General features: G+C 39.6%; 1 protein-coding gene across 1 annotated transcript in view; it reads right to left on the reverse strand.

Annotated features, from left to right (window-relative positions):
• The window catches only part of LRIG3 (leucine rich repeats and immunoglobulin like domains 3), a 48,263-nt gene that overhangs the window by 12,047 nt on the left and 18,201 nt on the right, over window positions 1–18,015 (reverse strand). The window contains exons 4-10 of the mRNA XM_082742007.1: window positions 6,958–7,089; window positions 6,264–6,407; window positions 5,113–5,256; window positions 4,654–4,797; window positions 4,094–4,237; window positions 3,076–3,156; window positions 2,083–2,154 (exon numbers count right to left, since the gene is read on the reverse strand). Coding sequence (XP_082598133.1) covers window positions 2,083–2,154; window positions 3,076–3,156; window positions 4,094–4,237; window positions 4,654–4,797; window positions 5,113–5,256; window positions 6,264–6,407; window positions 6,958–7,089 — 861 coding nt within the window. The remainder of the gene's footprint in view (window positions 1–2,082; window positions 2,155–3,075; window positions 3,157–4,093; window positions 4,238–4,653; window positions 4,798–5,112; window positions 5,257–6,263; window positions 6,408–6,957; window positions 7,090–18,015) is intronic.

The raw sequence follows: 18,015 nt of genomic DNA on the forward strand, positions 1-18,015 counted from the left end.
TGAGATGAGGGGCAACACAGGGCAGAGGGAAGGTACCAAACATGGGCAGAAAAAGAGGCTGGGAGAGTCAAGAAGGTTTTGAAAACTGAAGCAGAGGTTAATACTCCACTGATCCACTAATTCCACTTTCCCAGAAATGGAAAGGGTCAGATGACAAACCCTTTGGCTAGGCTAGTTTCCCTTTGAAAATAATTTGTTTCAAGGAGTCCAGCAACACTGGTCTGCCCTTCCAAATTCTGCTTTGCAGAATCATCCTACTCCAGCCTGAACGCGTCTGTCAGCATGGCTAGCAATTTGAACCTCCCTTAAACTAATAAGTGAGTCAGGAGACAGAAAGACGGTGGCAGATCATAGGGAAATCGTCTCTCTCAATACACAGTGCAAATGCAGGTTTGCCCAAATGTGTTCTGAACTTCTTTTGTCCAGGTTAATAGATATTAAAACTTTTGGTTATAAGCATTCCCTCACAGAGTGGAGATATTTTGTACCACTTTGCACTTTTGCTGTACAAGCGTAAATATTCCCATAGTTGTTAAGAAGCTGGTTGGTTCAGTGCTTATGCGGGTCTTGACTCCTATCCAGGATGGCTAGCTTGCCCTCCTAGTGGCTGGAAATACCTGCGTCCCTAAATGTCATTTCAAAAATGTGTGCCAGCAGTTACTAAGAGGGGATGGCGCAGAGACTGTGAAGACAAGAGCTAGCGGCACAAAGACTTGAACAGCAGAGGCAGTCCTGGTATGAGTCCTGCCTCAGGCAATTCTGAGCTGATGGGCTGGTAGCAAAACAGAACAAAGCAGAACAAGAGATGTGGTATATATACACAATGGAATACTATGCAGCCATCAAAAGAAATGAAATCTTGCCATTTGCTACAACGTGGATGGAACTAGAGCGTATCATGCTTAGCGAAATAAGCCAAGCGGAGAAAGACAACTATCATATGATCTCCCTGATATGAGGAAGGGGAGATACAACATGGGGGGTTTTGGGGGTAGGAGAAGAATAAATGAAACAAGATGGGATTGGGAGGGAGACAAACCATAAGTGACTCTTAATCTCACAAAACAAACTGAGGGTTGCTGGGGGGAGGCGGGTGGGGAGAACGGGGGTGGAGTTATGGACATTGGGGAGGGTATGTGCTAAGGTGAGGGCTGTGAAGTGTGTAAACTGGCGATTCACAGACCTGTACCCTGGGGGATAAAAATATATTATATGTTTATAAAAAATAAAAAATTAAAAATTAAAAACAAAAACAGAACAAGAGACAGAACAAGAGAAAGAAGGTAGAAAAACGGGTTGTATGTTTTATAATTAAACAACAGCAATGACAAACTAATGCAAGTCTCAAAGTAATGTCACTACCCTCCTGATGTCACTTCTAAGGACTATGGGGAATTTTTTTTTTAATCTTTTTTTCTTTGTGCAAAGATTTTATGTATTTGACAGAAAGAGAAACAGCAAGAGAGGAAACAAAAGCAGGGGGAGTGGGAGAGAGAGAAGCAGTCTCCCCGCTGAGCAAGGAGCCCAATGTGGGACTCGATCCCAGGACCCTAGGATCATGATCTGAGCTGAAGGCAGAGGTTTAACCCACTGAACCACCAGGGCACCCTTGCTTTTTTAATCTTTAAAATGCAAGTCATCCATCTTAACTGTTCAACAGAATCAGTGGACACTCAAAACCTCCACTTCTTTAATTAAAAATAAAGGTAACAGGAGCTACTGAATAATTTTCTTATGAGGATTAAATGAGACTATATATAAATACCCAGCATAATGCCTGATGTATAGTAAGTGCACAATAAAGCATCGGTTTTTGAAAATTAAATATATCACCACTTAAGAAAAATAACTCAAAGAAAACCCAATAAGTATAGTTCCTCAAATGCAAAGGGAAATGTATACCTATATACTTCCATATAGATAAAGATACATAGATAAACAGGTAGAAGATAAACAGATGTGAAAATATATTTCACGGTTCAGAGAGAATGCCAACAAAATTACATTCTAGTTTATCTTTCATGACACATAAAGAGATAACCATCTTAGATTCCTTTAGGTAACTAAATTCCAGTCACTCACAGATGTTCTAATGCGTCCAAACCGGTAAAGGCTTTTTTGGTAATAGATCGAATCCGGTTTCCCTGGAGTATTCTGAGGGGGGGAAACAAAAAATTACATTGGAATAGTTAAAGACATTTGGGGGTGGAATTCTCATGAAAAGAATCTCTTTTAAAATCATTGTGGAAAAAAGGAATCACTGTGAATAATTCTATTTTCTTCAGTTAAATGATATAACCTTCACAAGCGTATTCATGCCATCTATTTCAGTAATACAGTTCAGCATGATCTCAAACATTCAACAGAGAGCCCAGCAAATATAGGTATTCAATAAGTTACTCCAGCAGTTAAATTAAAGCTGTGACTTTCAAAGTCTTCTTAAGAGGTAGAAACTTCCTTCCAGGTAAATGGTTTCAGAACTATAATTAGTGAGGCAGATAATAGTGGAGATCTTCTCCTTACCCTTCTTCCCCACGGATACTTTTATCATTCACGGACGTTTTGGGCTACATGGAACTCAACTTGAAAACTTAAAACATAAGGCCACTGTAAGGCCAAACAGAAGCCTGTTTTTTGCCTGTATTGCTCAGTGCCCACTGCGGTATTATCAGGGGACACTGGATCGTGTCACTTAAAAAGTCCTGTGAGCAGAATGGAACACTCATTTCAAAATGGTGAAATTAGGAAGTGTCCTTTTACACAGTGATAAGCCCAAGATTCTAAGTGCTCAAAACAATTTAAAATTCTTGTCTAGATGTTAAAATAAGTCACATCTCCCCAAAGTGTTGAATAAAACCGCCACACCAGGGAAGAAAAGCACATTAATACCCATCTTGTATAGCTAGCAACACTCATCTGGAGAGATGGCCAAGGGAAGCAACCAGATTCAGCTTCTAGTTCTAAACTCTCTCAAATCTTAACCTGTAGAATGGACTTCAATGAGTGTAGGTCAGACAGGGGGTTCAACGGGTGTAGGTCAGACAGGGAGGCCACCATAAAGCAAATCCTACTCACAGCCGCCTCAGTTTGTCGAGTCCAGAGAAAGCACCGTTCATATCTTCAATAGTCCAGGAAATTTCATTGTTCTTCAGATCCCTAATTATAAGAAGAAATGTTACTGAAACTCGTACCATCTCTTCACAAAAGATACAAGCATCTCCTCAGAGGAACGCTCAGAAAGCCAAGATCACCACCCAGGCGGCACGTAATTCGTCATAAATTCCTCATAATCCCTCATATCATCTCCACCCTTTTCAAAACAATAGAAAACACTTTCTCTCTCCCAACACTAAGTTTTTGCTCAAAATCAGGAGAGTTGATTCTGTTCTATTAATTCCTCTATCAAGATGACTAAATTCTGAAAGACCTGAACAGTCTGAAAAATACATTAAACTTTAAAACCACTGATCCAACCACACAAGTAGGAGTTAGCCAAAGCACACAGCATGTCTTCCAATTATGTAATGCTTCAAATAGTGAACAGAGCAAAAGTTTCTGACCGTGCAAAAACCAAAAGCCCATTGCACAACAATAAAATGAACATTTCAGAGATTTTTCAAAGGTCAATTAATCCAACTCTCTCTTCTTCCTCTTAGGACAGTGTTCAAGCCTGAATATAACTGGTATACCAAACAGGCATCTTCCTTTGCTCCCCTTGTATATCTTTTTGTTCTGGGTAATTTCTAATCTGCATTTTTATAAAAATCGGTGGATTTATAAAAATATCAGTGGATTTTAGAAAAATCAGTGGATTTAAAATCATTTGTTTTTGAGCAGTTACCAACGTCCTGGAGATCTGAGAAGGTTAAGTATAATCACCAAACCAATCTGATCGTTGTCCTTTTTACTCTCTCTAAGAAACACATATGGATGAAATGGACTGATTTTAATCCAACTGATCTGGGAAAGATTAAGACACTACTTCTGAGGCTGTCCATATTTCCTTCACAACAAAGGAAATCTGCTTGGAGAAAAGTGGGCACATTTAGGAACCAATTAGGTGCATGCACGGAGAGTAAAATGTGTAACTTACAAAGTCTTTAGACTGGAAAGCCCCCGGAAGGCACAATCAGCAATATAGCTGACTTTGTTATTCCCAATGTGCAGTGTATTTAGTAAACTTAAGCCCAGGAAGCTTGAATCATCCAACCTCGATAAGTGATTGAAAGTGAGGTCCCTGTTTAAAAAAAAAAAAAAAAAGAATAAAAAATAAATAGTAGCCTTTATTCTCCAGTTCAACACAATGATTTGTTTTCAAACAACAGGTAATGTATGTAACCCCAATAATCCTTATTTTAACACTCTGCCGTCTTAATAACACTTAGGTAAACATTATTTGTAATCCTACTGGTTAAAAAAAAATGCTCTTTATTTGAAAATAAACAAACCATCACTGATTTAGCCCATGTGGCCTCGAACTCAAACAGCACAGCTGGCTTCAACTTATCACAACAAAAATATGACTAGGTTGCATGTGAACAAAGCTGTCACCTTGGAAACTTTGTTATGAAAATTTCACAGATCAGTGGTAAGAAGCTCATGCTCCAGCAGGATCCCTGCTCTCGGACCTGAGGAGAATAAAAGGCAACTCACAGCTCGCTGAGTTTCTGGCAGAACTCCCAGGCATCGGGGCTGATCCTGCTGATGGCATTTTGGCGGAGATGAAGTTCCTGCAGCATCAGCAAGCCATAAAGCCAGCCTTTGGTGATCTCTGTTAGGTTGTTATGGTCCAGCTGCCTACATTTACAAGAAGAATCAAAAGCAGGATCACAAGCTCATTATCTAGTCTCTGCAAAGGAGACCTAGGATTACAACCTATTACATATTCCCATTGTTACAAGATGTTTAGCTTTTGTTGTATGAAGACATCAGCAAAAGATACCATGGGCTGATAAATTCCCAGTCATGTTACCTGAAACAAAACTGAGTATTAAACTATAAGACTGTAAATTATGAGATTTTTAACATAGGACCTCAAACAAAGCTACGGCATATTCACTGAGCACTCCACGATTGTACTATCAAAGCAGGAACTGTGATAAGCACACTTACAAGATTTCCATGTTGCTCAGCCCCCAAAAAGCTCCATCCATAAGTTTTGTTACTCCATTTCTTTGCATTTTCAGAGACTTTAGAGCACCGAGTCCTTGGAATGTGAGCCCATCTACGTTTTTAATCTTGTTCCGGTTCAGTTCACTGCATTGGATAGAATAGTTAAATAGTTTATATGACAAAATTCTGGGGGTAGTAATAAAATATGACATTATCACAATACAGTTAAACCAGCAAGTGGTAAATTACATAGAAAGTTTTAAATTTCTAAACATTTTTATTGAGAAGAATTCTGATTTATTAGCAGGGAGTGAATTTCCTCCTGAAATGTGTGATATAATTTTGGAAAAATGAAACTAGACTACACTTTAATTTCTTTAAAACACTTATCTACTCAGTGTATTTGTTTTTTAAACTATCTAGAGTTAGTATACTGAACATTATGTTAAAACATGTGATCTATTCAGGGGCAGAGCCGCCAAGCTTATTCTGCTTACAAAAGTTGGTTACTCTCTCTTTCAAAATTCTTTTTTCTGTTTAATGCTTTCTCTTCAAGGCAGTCATTTTCAACCTTGGTTGCACACTGGGATCACCTGGAGAGCTTTAAAAATTACCAAAGCCTAGATCATACTCCCAGAGGTTCTAATATAATTGGTCTAGGGTGTGGCCTGGACATTGGGATTTTTAAAAAGCTCCCCAGTGCCTATAATGTGCAGCCAAGGTTGAAAACCACTATATTGTAGGAGCCTGTTCACAGATCATTCCACCACTATTAACGAGCAGCTCTTTGCAGCCACTTAAGCTATCAGAGCCTCCTGGAGTTGTCAGTATTATTTTCATAAACCACAGCTGTTGGGTGCTGCCATGATTTCGCCAGGGCCACAATGATCCCTTTGTATGGACACTGTTCAATGATGACACTGTTCATTCTTTCAGTAACAATCTAACCTGCCCTGTCAGGCAGGAGTTTGCACTACATGGCTGCGAAGGCTCTTTCTGATTCAGAAATTCAGCCACTCCAGTTCTCAATGGGAAGAGAGCCACATTCTTGCTTTGAAACTCCTCTTTGGTCACGTTGTGGATTTTAGGCAACAGACACCAAGGGCTTAGAGGAGATGAAGAAACACTGTCTAAGAAAACATCTTACTTACAGGTGTTGTAGCTGGGGCAGTTTAAACATCTTGGGTGGGATAGCTGAGAGCCGGTTCCTGTTCAGCTTCAACACCAGAAGTGTGTTGGCCAGACTGTCAAAATACCCAGGTTCCATTGAAGTGACTCGGTTGCTACTGAGATACCTGTTAAAAGTTTGAAGATGAGCTTCTCCTTCTGGCTCTTTGGAAAGTTAAAACACATAAATTCCTGTAATCTCCAGAGAACCTAACCATCATTTGTATCAATGGACACTTAAAAATTAAGTCTTTAGGTCTTTGTGGACCAACGCAGACTATGATTCACACATACTGCTAAGGAAGGAATGACTGGAATATTTGAAGGGTATAAAAATTTGTTTCAGATACTTACCCAATTTTTATAAAAGTCATTTATTAATGAAACAAAGAGTGGCTTAATTTTCTAAAGAAGCACTTTTAACTCCACATAGTTTTTCTAACAAAGGATGTCTAATTTTTTTATAATTGGAATGTATAACAACAAAATAAAGACTGTGGGTATTTGGGTTTGTAGCAAATTACACGTCAAGAAGAAAGTTAAAAGTTACACTGCTGATACACCAGCAGTTTAAAAACAAAGGCAGACTTCATTATATTTTAAAGTTGATTTTTTTATTATTATGACATGGTATTGTCATCATAGGTGAATATCTTTGTTAAAGAAAACTTGACTTACAGGTATTTGAGTTGTAGGGATGGAAGGGGAGTTTTAAGCTCTGAAATATTATTGTTGCTCAGGTCCAAAGTTTCAAGGGATTGAAATTGTTTCAGATGTTCAGGTAATATTTCAACAATTCTGTTTCCAGCTCTGGAATTTAAAGATAGCACAGATGACAGGGTTAATAATACGACAATCTGAAAGGTGTAAAATAATTTATATTCCTAATTTGTTCTTCAAAATATGGAAAACTGATTGTTCTAAACGGTACTTTTAAAACTTAAACAGCAATTCTTTTGTCACTTTAATTTCACCTTAAATAGTAAATCATAATATTCAAATGTATGAAAAACATTCCTATATAAATCTGGATGTATTTAACAGCTATGGTTACCCAAATGCTAAGCACTTAAAAGTTATCTGATTTTTACATTTTTTTTGTTACCAGTCCTTCTTCCTTAGCATTTTATTAAATGGTATATAAAATGACTAACACTGAGTTGGCATTCCAGGAACTGATGTGGTCTTTGTCTATTCTTTTTTTTTTTTTTTTAAAGATTTATTTATTTGACAGATAGAGATCACAAGCAGGCAGAGAGAGAGAGAGGAGGAAGCAGGCTCCCCGCCGAGCAGAGAGCCTGATGCTGGGCTCAGTCGCAGGACCCTGAGATCACAACCCAAGCCGAAGGCAGAGGCTTTAACCCTCTGAGCCACCCAGGTGCCTCCTTTATCTATTCTTTTTCTTGATTCCTAATGTATTTCTAATTCTTGTCCTGGAGATTATACACACAACAGGTACTACTGAATTTAAAATACTCATCAGATTGGGATTGTTTTTTAAGCTATGCTAGAGAGCTTTTTCTTTAAGAAACAGCAGGTTTCAAGGTATTGCCACAGTCTTCAAAACCAGAGGATACACTCCAGGGCTTTGAATATTATAAAAGTATTACATAAAAGCACACCAGTCTAAATAATCTCTAGTTAATTAGATTAATAAGGTTTGACATTAACAGTCTTAAACACCAGACCACGATGACCAATATGGTAGCCACAAGTAGTACTCTAAATTAAAGGTTGAAATTCAGTTCCTTAATCACAGGAGCCCCATTTCAGGTCCTCAACACACACATGTGCTTGGTGGCTGTCAAGTGGGTCAGTGCACATACAGATCATTTCATCACTGAAAGTTCCCTTGGTGAGCCCTATACTAGACCGCAAATGAAAAACAAAACAAAACAAAAAGGGGGCAAGTCAAATCTCTTAAAAGGTCATCAATACAACAGCTTTCAAGGGGAAACTCAACATTAAATGACAATCTTGCTAGAAAACAGGAATCAAATTGATGTGCAAGCCATCTTATTTGTCACATTAGATCAGGGAGCCTGGACTTTTTAGAGCATCATTTGGCAGGAGAAAACAACATGTCAACGTAGGAAGGCCAGGACGAAAACAGAGTCCACTTACAAAGAAGGTCTCTCTATAATCCACAGAACAATCAAACAATGTGGAGGCTCTAGGCAGAACTCTATACGTGATATGTCACATGCTGCTGTTTTTATACATAGTCTAAGAGTAAGCCTCATTTAATGAGAGAACTTAGGAAATATATCTCATGTGTGTATCTTTCTACCAATAATGTATTTCTATAGTGCTCTGAGAATTTATTAAGCTCTTTTGCATTATTATAGCACACAGGCCTCTCACCATCTCATAAGGTCTCTGAGTTAAGAGTCCCTCATGCATATTTTTCACAAAATCTTATGCTGCGTTCTGACACAGCGCTTTCACACTCCTGATCTTCTCTGCCATTCTCTGAGGTCCTCTGAAGTAAGGAGATAGGTCTCTACCCCTCTGTTTTGGACTGTTTATGAAACCTAAGAACGTGGAGAACATCTTAAATGTCAAGCTGAGGCTAAGAATTGTTCATATATTATGCCTTTTGGCATTTAATCACAGTAACATTCCCCCAGAGAGGTATTACAGACAACTGTAAAATTAGGAAACTAGGGTTTTTGACCCATGAGGTCATATTGGTACCAAAGCAATTGCTGAAGGTTAGAATATAATGTCAAATATATTTGGCAGTTAAGTTCTTATGTGGAGATGCACACTCCCAACCCCACCCAGAAAGGGCCACAACTTCCCACTCTTGCAGAAATGCTGAACTTCTGGGGCACCTGGGTGGCTCAGTGGGTTAAAGCCTCTGCCTTCGGCTCAGGTCATGATCTCAGGGTCCTGGGATCGAGCCCTGCATCGGGATCTCTGCTCAGCGGGAAGCCTGCTTCCCTTCCTCTCTCTCTACCTGCCTCTATGCCTACTTGTGATCTCTGTCAAATAAATAAAATCTTAAAAAAAAAAAAAAAGAAAAGAAATGCTGAACTTCTGGTTTCAAACTAATATGGGAATCAACACTGCTTCATAGAGCCATAACCATGCCAAAACTAAGGATGCCCTGGAAACAGGGCCTCCCCAGTCTTGCTTGTACCCCAGGGAGAAAACTGAGGGGTGTGCACATGTTTGCCATGCACCAGAGTAGAAGACCAACTTCCTGAATGTGTGCCAATGTCAGGTGCTGACTTCCCCGTAAGAAAGAACAGTTAAGGGAGAAATCAGGTTGGACTTTTTCTATTTAAGCTACAATAACCTAACAAAACTTCTCAAAATACTGTCAAAACTCTCTGTATGTTACTTTTAAGGACTGCAGGGAATCATGTCTTTTGATCCAGGTCATCTGGGACTCTAACTATGTTCTCATGTAATCCTATACAAGGTAACAGGCATAGGTGATGCGTATCTTAAGAGCTGAATTTGTCTGTGATTATAGTAAGGTTAAAAAAAAAAAAGGTTTAACAGTCCCATTTACAAGTAACAAATATCAAGCCCCTTAGTCTCCCATAAAGTCTTACAGACTTTGTTTAGAGTCAAGTCAGCCATGACCTCTGATTTTGACCATTTCCCACATCTGGATTTGCCAGTGTATAAACTCCTTGATCTAGTTGTGAGGTACAGGGTAATGCAAGCGAGACAATTAGTCAATTTCTAGATCCCGGAGATGGATTTAGTCCAACAGAGAAGCCACAGGGCCTTAGGGTCAGGGTGTGTGGGTTAAACAAAACCACACTTTAGGGAACAAAAATGTTCTCTTAAACACATAACCCAAATGTTTGCATTACCAGGATGTCCTCCCACAAACAGCAGAGTAACCCTGAAATGCCCCCCTCTCTCCATTGCCCTCCCCTGCCCCTAGTCACCACGTCCCATCACACTCTGCATCTGGTTTTGGCTCCCAGGCTGTCTGAGGCTAGTAGAGCCACACTTAACATTTAACAACACAAAGCAAACGCTCAGCTATAGATTTTTGCAATAAATGGAACAAACTGGTTTTTTGTGGGAGGGAGAGGGAGACCCACAGGTGTCTATCATGTTGGTCAAATAAGGCCACGAGTTAGATAACAGGCCATACAATCTTCGGTTTATATGTTCGTTTGTTTATTAAGTAATTATGAACAAGGTATTAAAACTGCCAATTACTTGAGTGACGAATAAAATTTTCCTTGCAGTTAAAGTATGCTCCAGCCAAAGCCAGCAATTTCCTGAACTGCACACTTCCTAAATTGCAGTGTGAAAGTGCTCTGTTACAGACGGAGAGTGCACAGTGCCCTCTTTGTCAGCCCTGCTTCCTCGCACAAAAATCCCTTACAACTGCCAGGATAATAGTCCCTGTATCACAGAATTTTAACTCTGTTCTAATGGAACTGAATTAAATCCAAATACCAGTTTCATATTAGCTCTCGGAGTCTGACAAATAACCACGTGATATGTACCAGTTTAAACAAAACAAACTTTCTCTGTATCATGCAAGAGTTTCTAAAAACGGAGACAACTCCATTAAAAACTAGATTGAAAGATCTTTTAAATCACCTAAACCCTCAAAATAAACATAATTCTAATAGAGTTGGTCACAAATAGCTTCTTCTAAAAGATAAAGATTCAACTCCAGCTTGTTCTCCAAATATGGATAAATGCCAAAACCGATGAACACACTGAAAGCACTGTGGTTAATTAATATTTTTGGCAGGATGTGCAATGCTTTAACAAAATAAGCAAACAAACAAACTGAGTGAATACTTTTCCCCATGACTTGACGTGGAAGTACCATCTTTCCATTGTTCAAAAATCACAATATGTAAGTCATATAAGTATTGGAAGGCATCGCAACGTTGTGCAAATCCAACCCAAAAGGACAGCAAACCTTTCGGTCATCTGTGTATGTTGACAGTACAAGGTGTTCCATGGTCAAATCATCGCCAAGGTCAAGGATAATTAGTCCCTTGTGGACACACACAGACCTGGGGGCTTGGTCTGTCAGAGCACAGACGCTTCCCTCAGGCATTTGAGAGGCCACAGGAAAAACAGGAGTCCCAGGTAGTTTCACTCAGCCTCAGCTTCTTGGGCCCAACTACAAGGTTTCACTATGTTGCTAATTTCCCCTTCTGTAACCCACTTGGCCAAATACCTTTAAAATGCAGAGCCAAACATTGCCTGCCATTTTCTTATGGTGAAATTTGCTCTGAGAGTGCTGAAGATCTACCAAGGAATAAGATGGATATGGTCCCTGAACCCATGTAGTTTACCTTCTAGCGGGGGGAAGAGGCAGACAGATGGAAGGGGTCACCACCGTGATAACCACCATGATAAGATGGCCATGGAGAAGAAAGAACTGCCTCCTAAAAAGGAGTGGCAGCGGTCAGCAAAACTTCCCATGGCAAGAAGACAGGCTAGCGTTCCAAGCAGAAGCAAGTGTGAGGAAGGCAAGGCTTCCCTTTGAGGAAATGAAAGGAAGCCTTGTGGGTGGGGTAGAGAGTTCATGGGTGAAGACTAGGGAGATATGAAGTCCAGGAGTGAGGTAGCCAGGAGGAGAGGAATGTAGGTCAAGTGGGACCCTATACACCTCATAGGCATTGGGCCTTTATCTCAAGATCATCTGGGGGAGGAGGACAGGGGATTTCAGAATCCGGTGACTATATCACACAAAAGTATGCTCTAGCAGTAGTGGGTTGAAACACTGGTAGGGGAAACACAGGCATGAACAGGTGCAGGAACACCGGGAGGTACAGAGGACCAAGACAGTGTGTTGGGATAACAATGGCCTTCTGCCTAGCGATCCACTTTGGGGGTAAAGTAGTACTCTGCATCTGGTTCCCCAGAGCACAGGCTGTGCTTTTCTCCCTCACTGACATACAGGCTCAGGTTTCCAGCTCTGGAACCTCAAGCAACCACTTCAGCACCCATTTATAAAAGAATTACAAGTTGTTAAAGAAAACACTACATTTTGCAAATACATTAAAGGTCATTTATATTTCCAACAATAACCTTTGTCCCCCAACAAAATGCTTCCTTGGAAACCACCTTGGCTGGAATAACTAGCACCCCATAATATTAGGCTTCTTTTAAGAGAGAGACTTGGCAAGCAAAAGAACCTCTCCCATGCAGATAAAAACCTCTGGAACCTCTGGAACCACTGGAACCCAGTTTGGCACCACTAGAGTTCCCATCAACTCTCCATTACCACTTCTGTGTGTGCTGCTGACATGGAAGGCCTTCTAAAGCATGGGGTGCGGACTGGGATCCCAGCTGGCTCAGGTGTGAGATGTTCCTGACCATTTTAATGTCTATTGTCACTAGGAAAACGGACAAGTGTGTTATTCCCATAGATAAGACTGTGTTTAGTTGTTCTGATCCTCTGAGCGCCTGCACTGAATGTAAACCCAGACTAAATTATAACAGCAAAATAGAAGTTATGAGGTTAATGACATGATCACTTGGTAAGATGATTGGTTTTACTTCCTGACTCACTGCTATCTCCACAAAGCATAAGAGTCTCAAAAGAATTTCATGGACTCTTAAATGCATAAAAATGGTGTCAGTTTATTTCCAAGGCCTAAAAGAAGAGTGGAATATTCTTTGTGAGGAACTAGAATATCAGGTTTTTTCATACTGGAATTCCTGCACCAACGACACTGCAGCTTCTTGATGAATAAGAAATACCTGTCAATAGTTTCAATGGTCTCCTACCTATTACAGATGATAAAGGCAGCTTAAGGCTTTGCCACTGTGATATGTGAAGAAAGATGTGTCATCTTGGGCATATTAAGAGGTTATGTGTGAGTGGCACTGATCATTTAGCAAAGGTGTGGGCAGCAAAGCTTACTTTGAAACTATTTTTTGTATGTTGCAATACCCTCCCTTCTTAGAATGTATCACTAACCGCACCCCTTGAGTCCAATTCAGTTAGTGTAGGTAACAAATGGCTGCAGTTGTAGTCATTCTACAGAGAAGGCATATTAACTGTACTGAGACAGTCAGCCCAGCCCCAAGGAAATACTGATTTCTATATATAACTTGCAAGCAACCACTTCAGCACCCATTTATAAAAGAATTACAAGTTGTTAAAGAAAACACTACATTTTGCAAATACATTAAAGGTCATTTATATTTCCAACAATAACCTTTGTCCCCCAACAAAATGTTTCCTTGGAAACCACCTTGGCTGGAATAACTAGCACCCCATAATATTAGGCTTCTTTTAAGAGAGAGACTTGGCAAGCAAAAGAACCTCTCCCATGCAGATAAAAATAAACTCTCTTTGCTCATGTTTTTTCTAAAAAAGATAATTAAGAAGTTTCATTAAAAGAACACATGTTCAGACTGGTCCCCTGGTACTGTGGCATCAAAGAATAAAGCCAACTGAGGAAACTTTTGCAAGGAGAAAGATTCTTGATTAAGAACTAACAATACTAAACAGCAAATGGGGCACTGTAAGAGCAGAGAGTCCATTCTGTCAGCTAGAAGCCAGGTCAACATAGACTATAACTGTCTTTTGGATCAAGAACATTAATAAAGATGGCCATAATACTTTAATACGAACATCCTACAGTGATCAGGGCCCTATTTACGGACCAGTTATAATACAGGTTAAAAATGAAAAAAGAAATAGTGGTCAAAAACCCATTTTCATCACAAAGAAAACAACCCTTTTGGATTCCCAAGCGTGAATTCAGTTTAGGTCTTTATGGAAAGAGAAATTTAAGGGTGAACAACTTAAAATTTAAGATGCCAAAGAGACAGACTGAACAAGTATTTTAATCTGAAATAATTTAATTATGTACAATAAAAATTAATTCTAATTTAGTCAAGTATTTTTTTTTTTTGATATTTTCTTAGACAGGGAGCACGTGCAAGGGGAGCAGCAGGCAAAGGGGGAAAGAGAAGCAGGCTACCCGCTGAGCAGGGAACCTGATATGGGGCTGGATCCCAGGACCTTGGGATCATGACCTGAGCCGAAGGCAGACGTTTAACCAACTCAGCCACCCAGGTGCCCAAATTTAGTAAACTTTAGAAGTTTTCCCTTTCTCTTTGAGGCAGAGGCTTTCTACACACTTTTTTATATGCTGGACCATTGTTACAGTTCAGCTGTGAGTTTGCATTTCCCACCTGGCTTGTGATTTGCTTGTGAACAGAGAGACTAATTCATCTTTGATCCCCTAGAACTCGGGGTTCAGTGAATGGGTTTGAAACCATAAGTGACCAGTGCTTCATCTAGAAATTCTAGATCAAACTTTAGATTGGCTGGTAGGGATTTATTTGAAGTGTGGTTCAAAATGCATATGTACATCAGAAAATGGGATGACCATTACAGCTGCCAGCCAAAAAAAACAAGAAGATGTGGTATATATACACAATGGAATACTATGCAGCCATCAAAAGAAATGAAATCTTGCCATTTGCGACAACATGGATGGAACTAGAGCGTATCATGCTTAGCGAAATAAGTCAAGCACAGAAAGACAACTATCATATGATCTCCCTGATATGAGGAAGTGGTGATGCAACATGGAGGCTTAAGTGGGTAGGAGAAGAATGGTAGGAGAAGAATCAATGAAACAAGATGGGATTGGGAGGGAGACAAACCATAAGTAACTCTTAATCTCACAAAACAAACTGAGGGTTGCTGGGGGGAGGGGGTTTGGGAGAAGGGGGTGGGATTATGGACATTGGGGAGGGTATGTGCTTTGGTGAGTGCTGTGAAGTGTGTAAACCTGGTGATTCACAGACCTGTACCCCTGGGGATAAAAATATATGTTTATAAAAAATAAAAAATTTAAAAAAAAATTAAAAAAACAAAACAAAACAAAACAAAAAAACCCGCAAAACTGCCATTTTGTTGAAGCAGCAATTCCAATCATAGTTCCCTAGCAAGGGGATTTTGATTCTCTTCTTGGTTGTATTTTGATTTACTAGACTTTGTGGACCTTGATTTTCTCACCTGTCAAGCAAGAGGACATTGAATGCAATGATCTCAGGCATGCCTAAAGAGCTGTGATTCTGGATTTGGATGACAAGTCCTGCAGAAGATCAGATTTGCTAGAAAGGCTTCAGACAAACATTATATAGAAAATGGAGCCTCTTGCAGAAGCTGGCCTCGCTTTGGGAGGGGGGACTTCTTTTGGGAGTCCCACTGCCTGGCTGCCCATCTTCACCCTTGGTTTACTCCCTCATTTTCCTGGGGCATATCCTCCACTAGCTTTCCAAGTAACCATGAACAGAGGTGCTCTCCTCAGCCTCCATGTTTCAAAATGTCTTTATAGGATTGACAGTTTGAGTGCATACAGAATTTCAAAGTCATTCTCCCCTAGAATTTTGAAGACACTGTTTAACCCTATCCAAAGCATTCATGGAAGTACTGACAGAAGAGCCAGAAGCCATTCTGATTCTCTATCTCCATGCTTCTCAAACATGGGCAGACATCAGAGCCAGAGGACAGGGGTTTCTTAAAGCAGTTTAGATGGAACCTGAGAATCTGTATTTCTACCAAGTTCCTGGGTGATACAGGTGTCACTGGCAATACATGAGGAGAACCACCGTCAACCCCCACAGGTCACCTGTGTTGTTTTATGCCTCTCAGAGCTTCACTTTACTCCTGGTATTCTGAGACTGCCCAGGATTATCTCCAGTGGTAGGCCTTGTTTCAACTGCTTGCACTCAGTAGGGTCTTTCAACCTAGAAACGTGTATTTCTTAGTTCTGGGATATTTTTTTTTGTTTGTCTGATCATTTCCTCCCTTCTATTTCCACATACATCTCTGTGGCATTCCAATAAGGTAGGGAATAGATTTCTGCCTGATTTTCCTATTTTCTCATTTTTTCCTCTCCTATTTTCCATCCCTTTGTCTTTCCGTTCTTCTTTTGGATAAAGTTTTCGACTTTCTTTCGACACTTCTGTTAGCCTTTTAAAGAGTCTTTTATATTTTTAACGTTCAAAAGTTCGTCCTTATTTTCTCAATATTCATTATTATTATTACTAATGATTTACCATTCTTTACTTGCTTTGTGGCTATCACATCTCTTTTCTTTCTGCACGTATTGAGTTTTCCAGAGGTTCCCTTTTCCTTCCACTGTCTCTGGTTCTCTTTTCCCATTTATTTCAGACACTGATCTTATTTATTTATTTAATTTTAGAGACGGGGAGAAGAGGGGTGGGGGGACACAGAGGGAGAGAGAGAGAATCTTAAGCAGGTTCCACACCCAGCATGGAGCCTGACATGGGGCTTGATCCCCTGACCCTGAGATCATGACCCGCGTTGAAATCAAGAGTCAGATGCTTAACTGACTGAGCCACCCAGACACTCTGTAGACACTTGATTTTATTCAAAATGTCTACACAAGTCTGGCAATCACTGAGCTAACCATTCATATTTAATAAAAAGCACTCAAAAGTTTACTGAAGACTATGTGCAGAATAGACTTGTTGACTGGTGAGTCCCACCATGGTGGCAGAGAGGAGACCATTTCATGATGGGATCTCCACATGTCTTATTGCTCTGATCTTCCAGTCTCTAGTCTGGTGGGTCCACGCATGATTGCTAATATCTAGGAAGGCTCACAGGTAAATAAGTTAATAAGTTGGGGCAAGGAAGTGTCATCCTCAGTGTTTAGATGAGATTTAATTTCCCTGATTGCAGAATATGCTATCCTCAATCCTCATCCCTTCCTTGCCCAGCTTGGCTTGTGTCCCAAATTCTAGAGACTTAGTCTTTCAACTCTCCAGAGGGTAACTTCTATTCTGCTAATGTCAGTCACTAGGCTTTGAGTTTTGGAGGATGAGTATAGTGGAGAAACTTGGAGGTCTCACTGCTTCTTATAAAAGAGTTTTAACTTTTCCCTCAATTTCAGTCCTACCTTGTATCCTTATAGGCTTTGAATTTCTGAACTCAGAATGGTTCCACTGAAAACAAAACAAAACAAAACAACCAAGTTGCTGCTTTTGGGATCCACTCCATTTTCTCTCTTTTAAGTCAGTTATAATTTGTTCATCTGCTTGCAAAATTTTTATGACATTTCTTATTTGGACTGTCTTCTTTCCTATTTTATCTTTTTTCCTCTCTGTGTATATTTTTTTAGACCTTAATTCCATTTTAAGGGAGTTTTAAGAAAGAGCAGAGTTAAATGAATATATTCAGCCCGCTAGGCTTAATAGGAAGTCTTCAACAGAAATGCAATCAATGAATAGAACGGTTTTTCTCTAAAAAGCAAAATAAACCACAAAACCTTCCCTCAAAAGAGCTACTTTAATTTTTTTACCCCAAAATTCACCCAACTTAGCTTTGTATATTTTAATGAAAAATTAGCCTATACAAAGGATTTTCATTCAAGATGATAGTACAAACCAGAAAACACATCATTATTCTGAACCTCAAATTAATAAACAGTTCTCATGCAGATTAATTCTGTATGAACACATCAGGTTAAATTAATGTTATTTTATTTTCTGATATGGTTCACAGACCAATGGACTAAGAACACTATATTTAACCAAGTATTTAAATTGTTCTTGTGAAAAAGACATGGATAACGTGGTGATGATGATCAGACAGGCAAGTGGTAAGCTTACATCCTTTATCTTTATCTTTATCCAGAGTGACATGAATCTTTAAAGGAAGTTGTTAGGATCCAAATCAATGTACAGAAATCTGATACATTACTATATACTAATAATGAAACAGCAAAGAGAGAAATT

The sequence above is a fragment of the Mustela nivalis genome (assembly GCF_964662115.1).
Source record: "Mustela nivalis genome assembly, chromosome: 7".
Lineage (NCBI taxonomy): Eukaryota > Metazoa > Chordata > Mammalia > Carnivora > Mustelidae > Mustela > Mustela nivalis.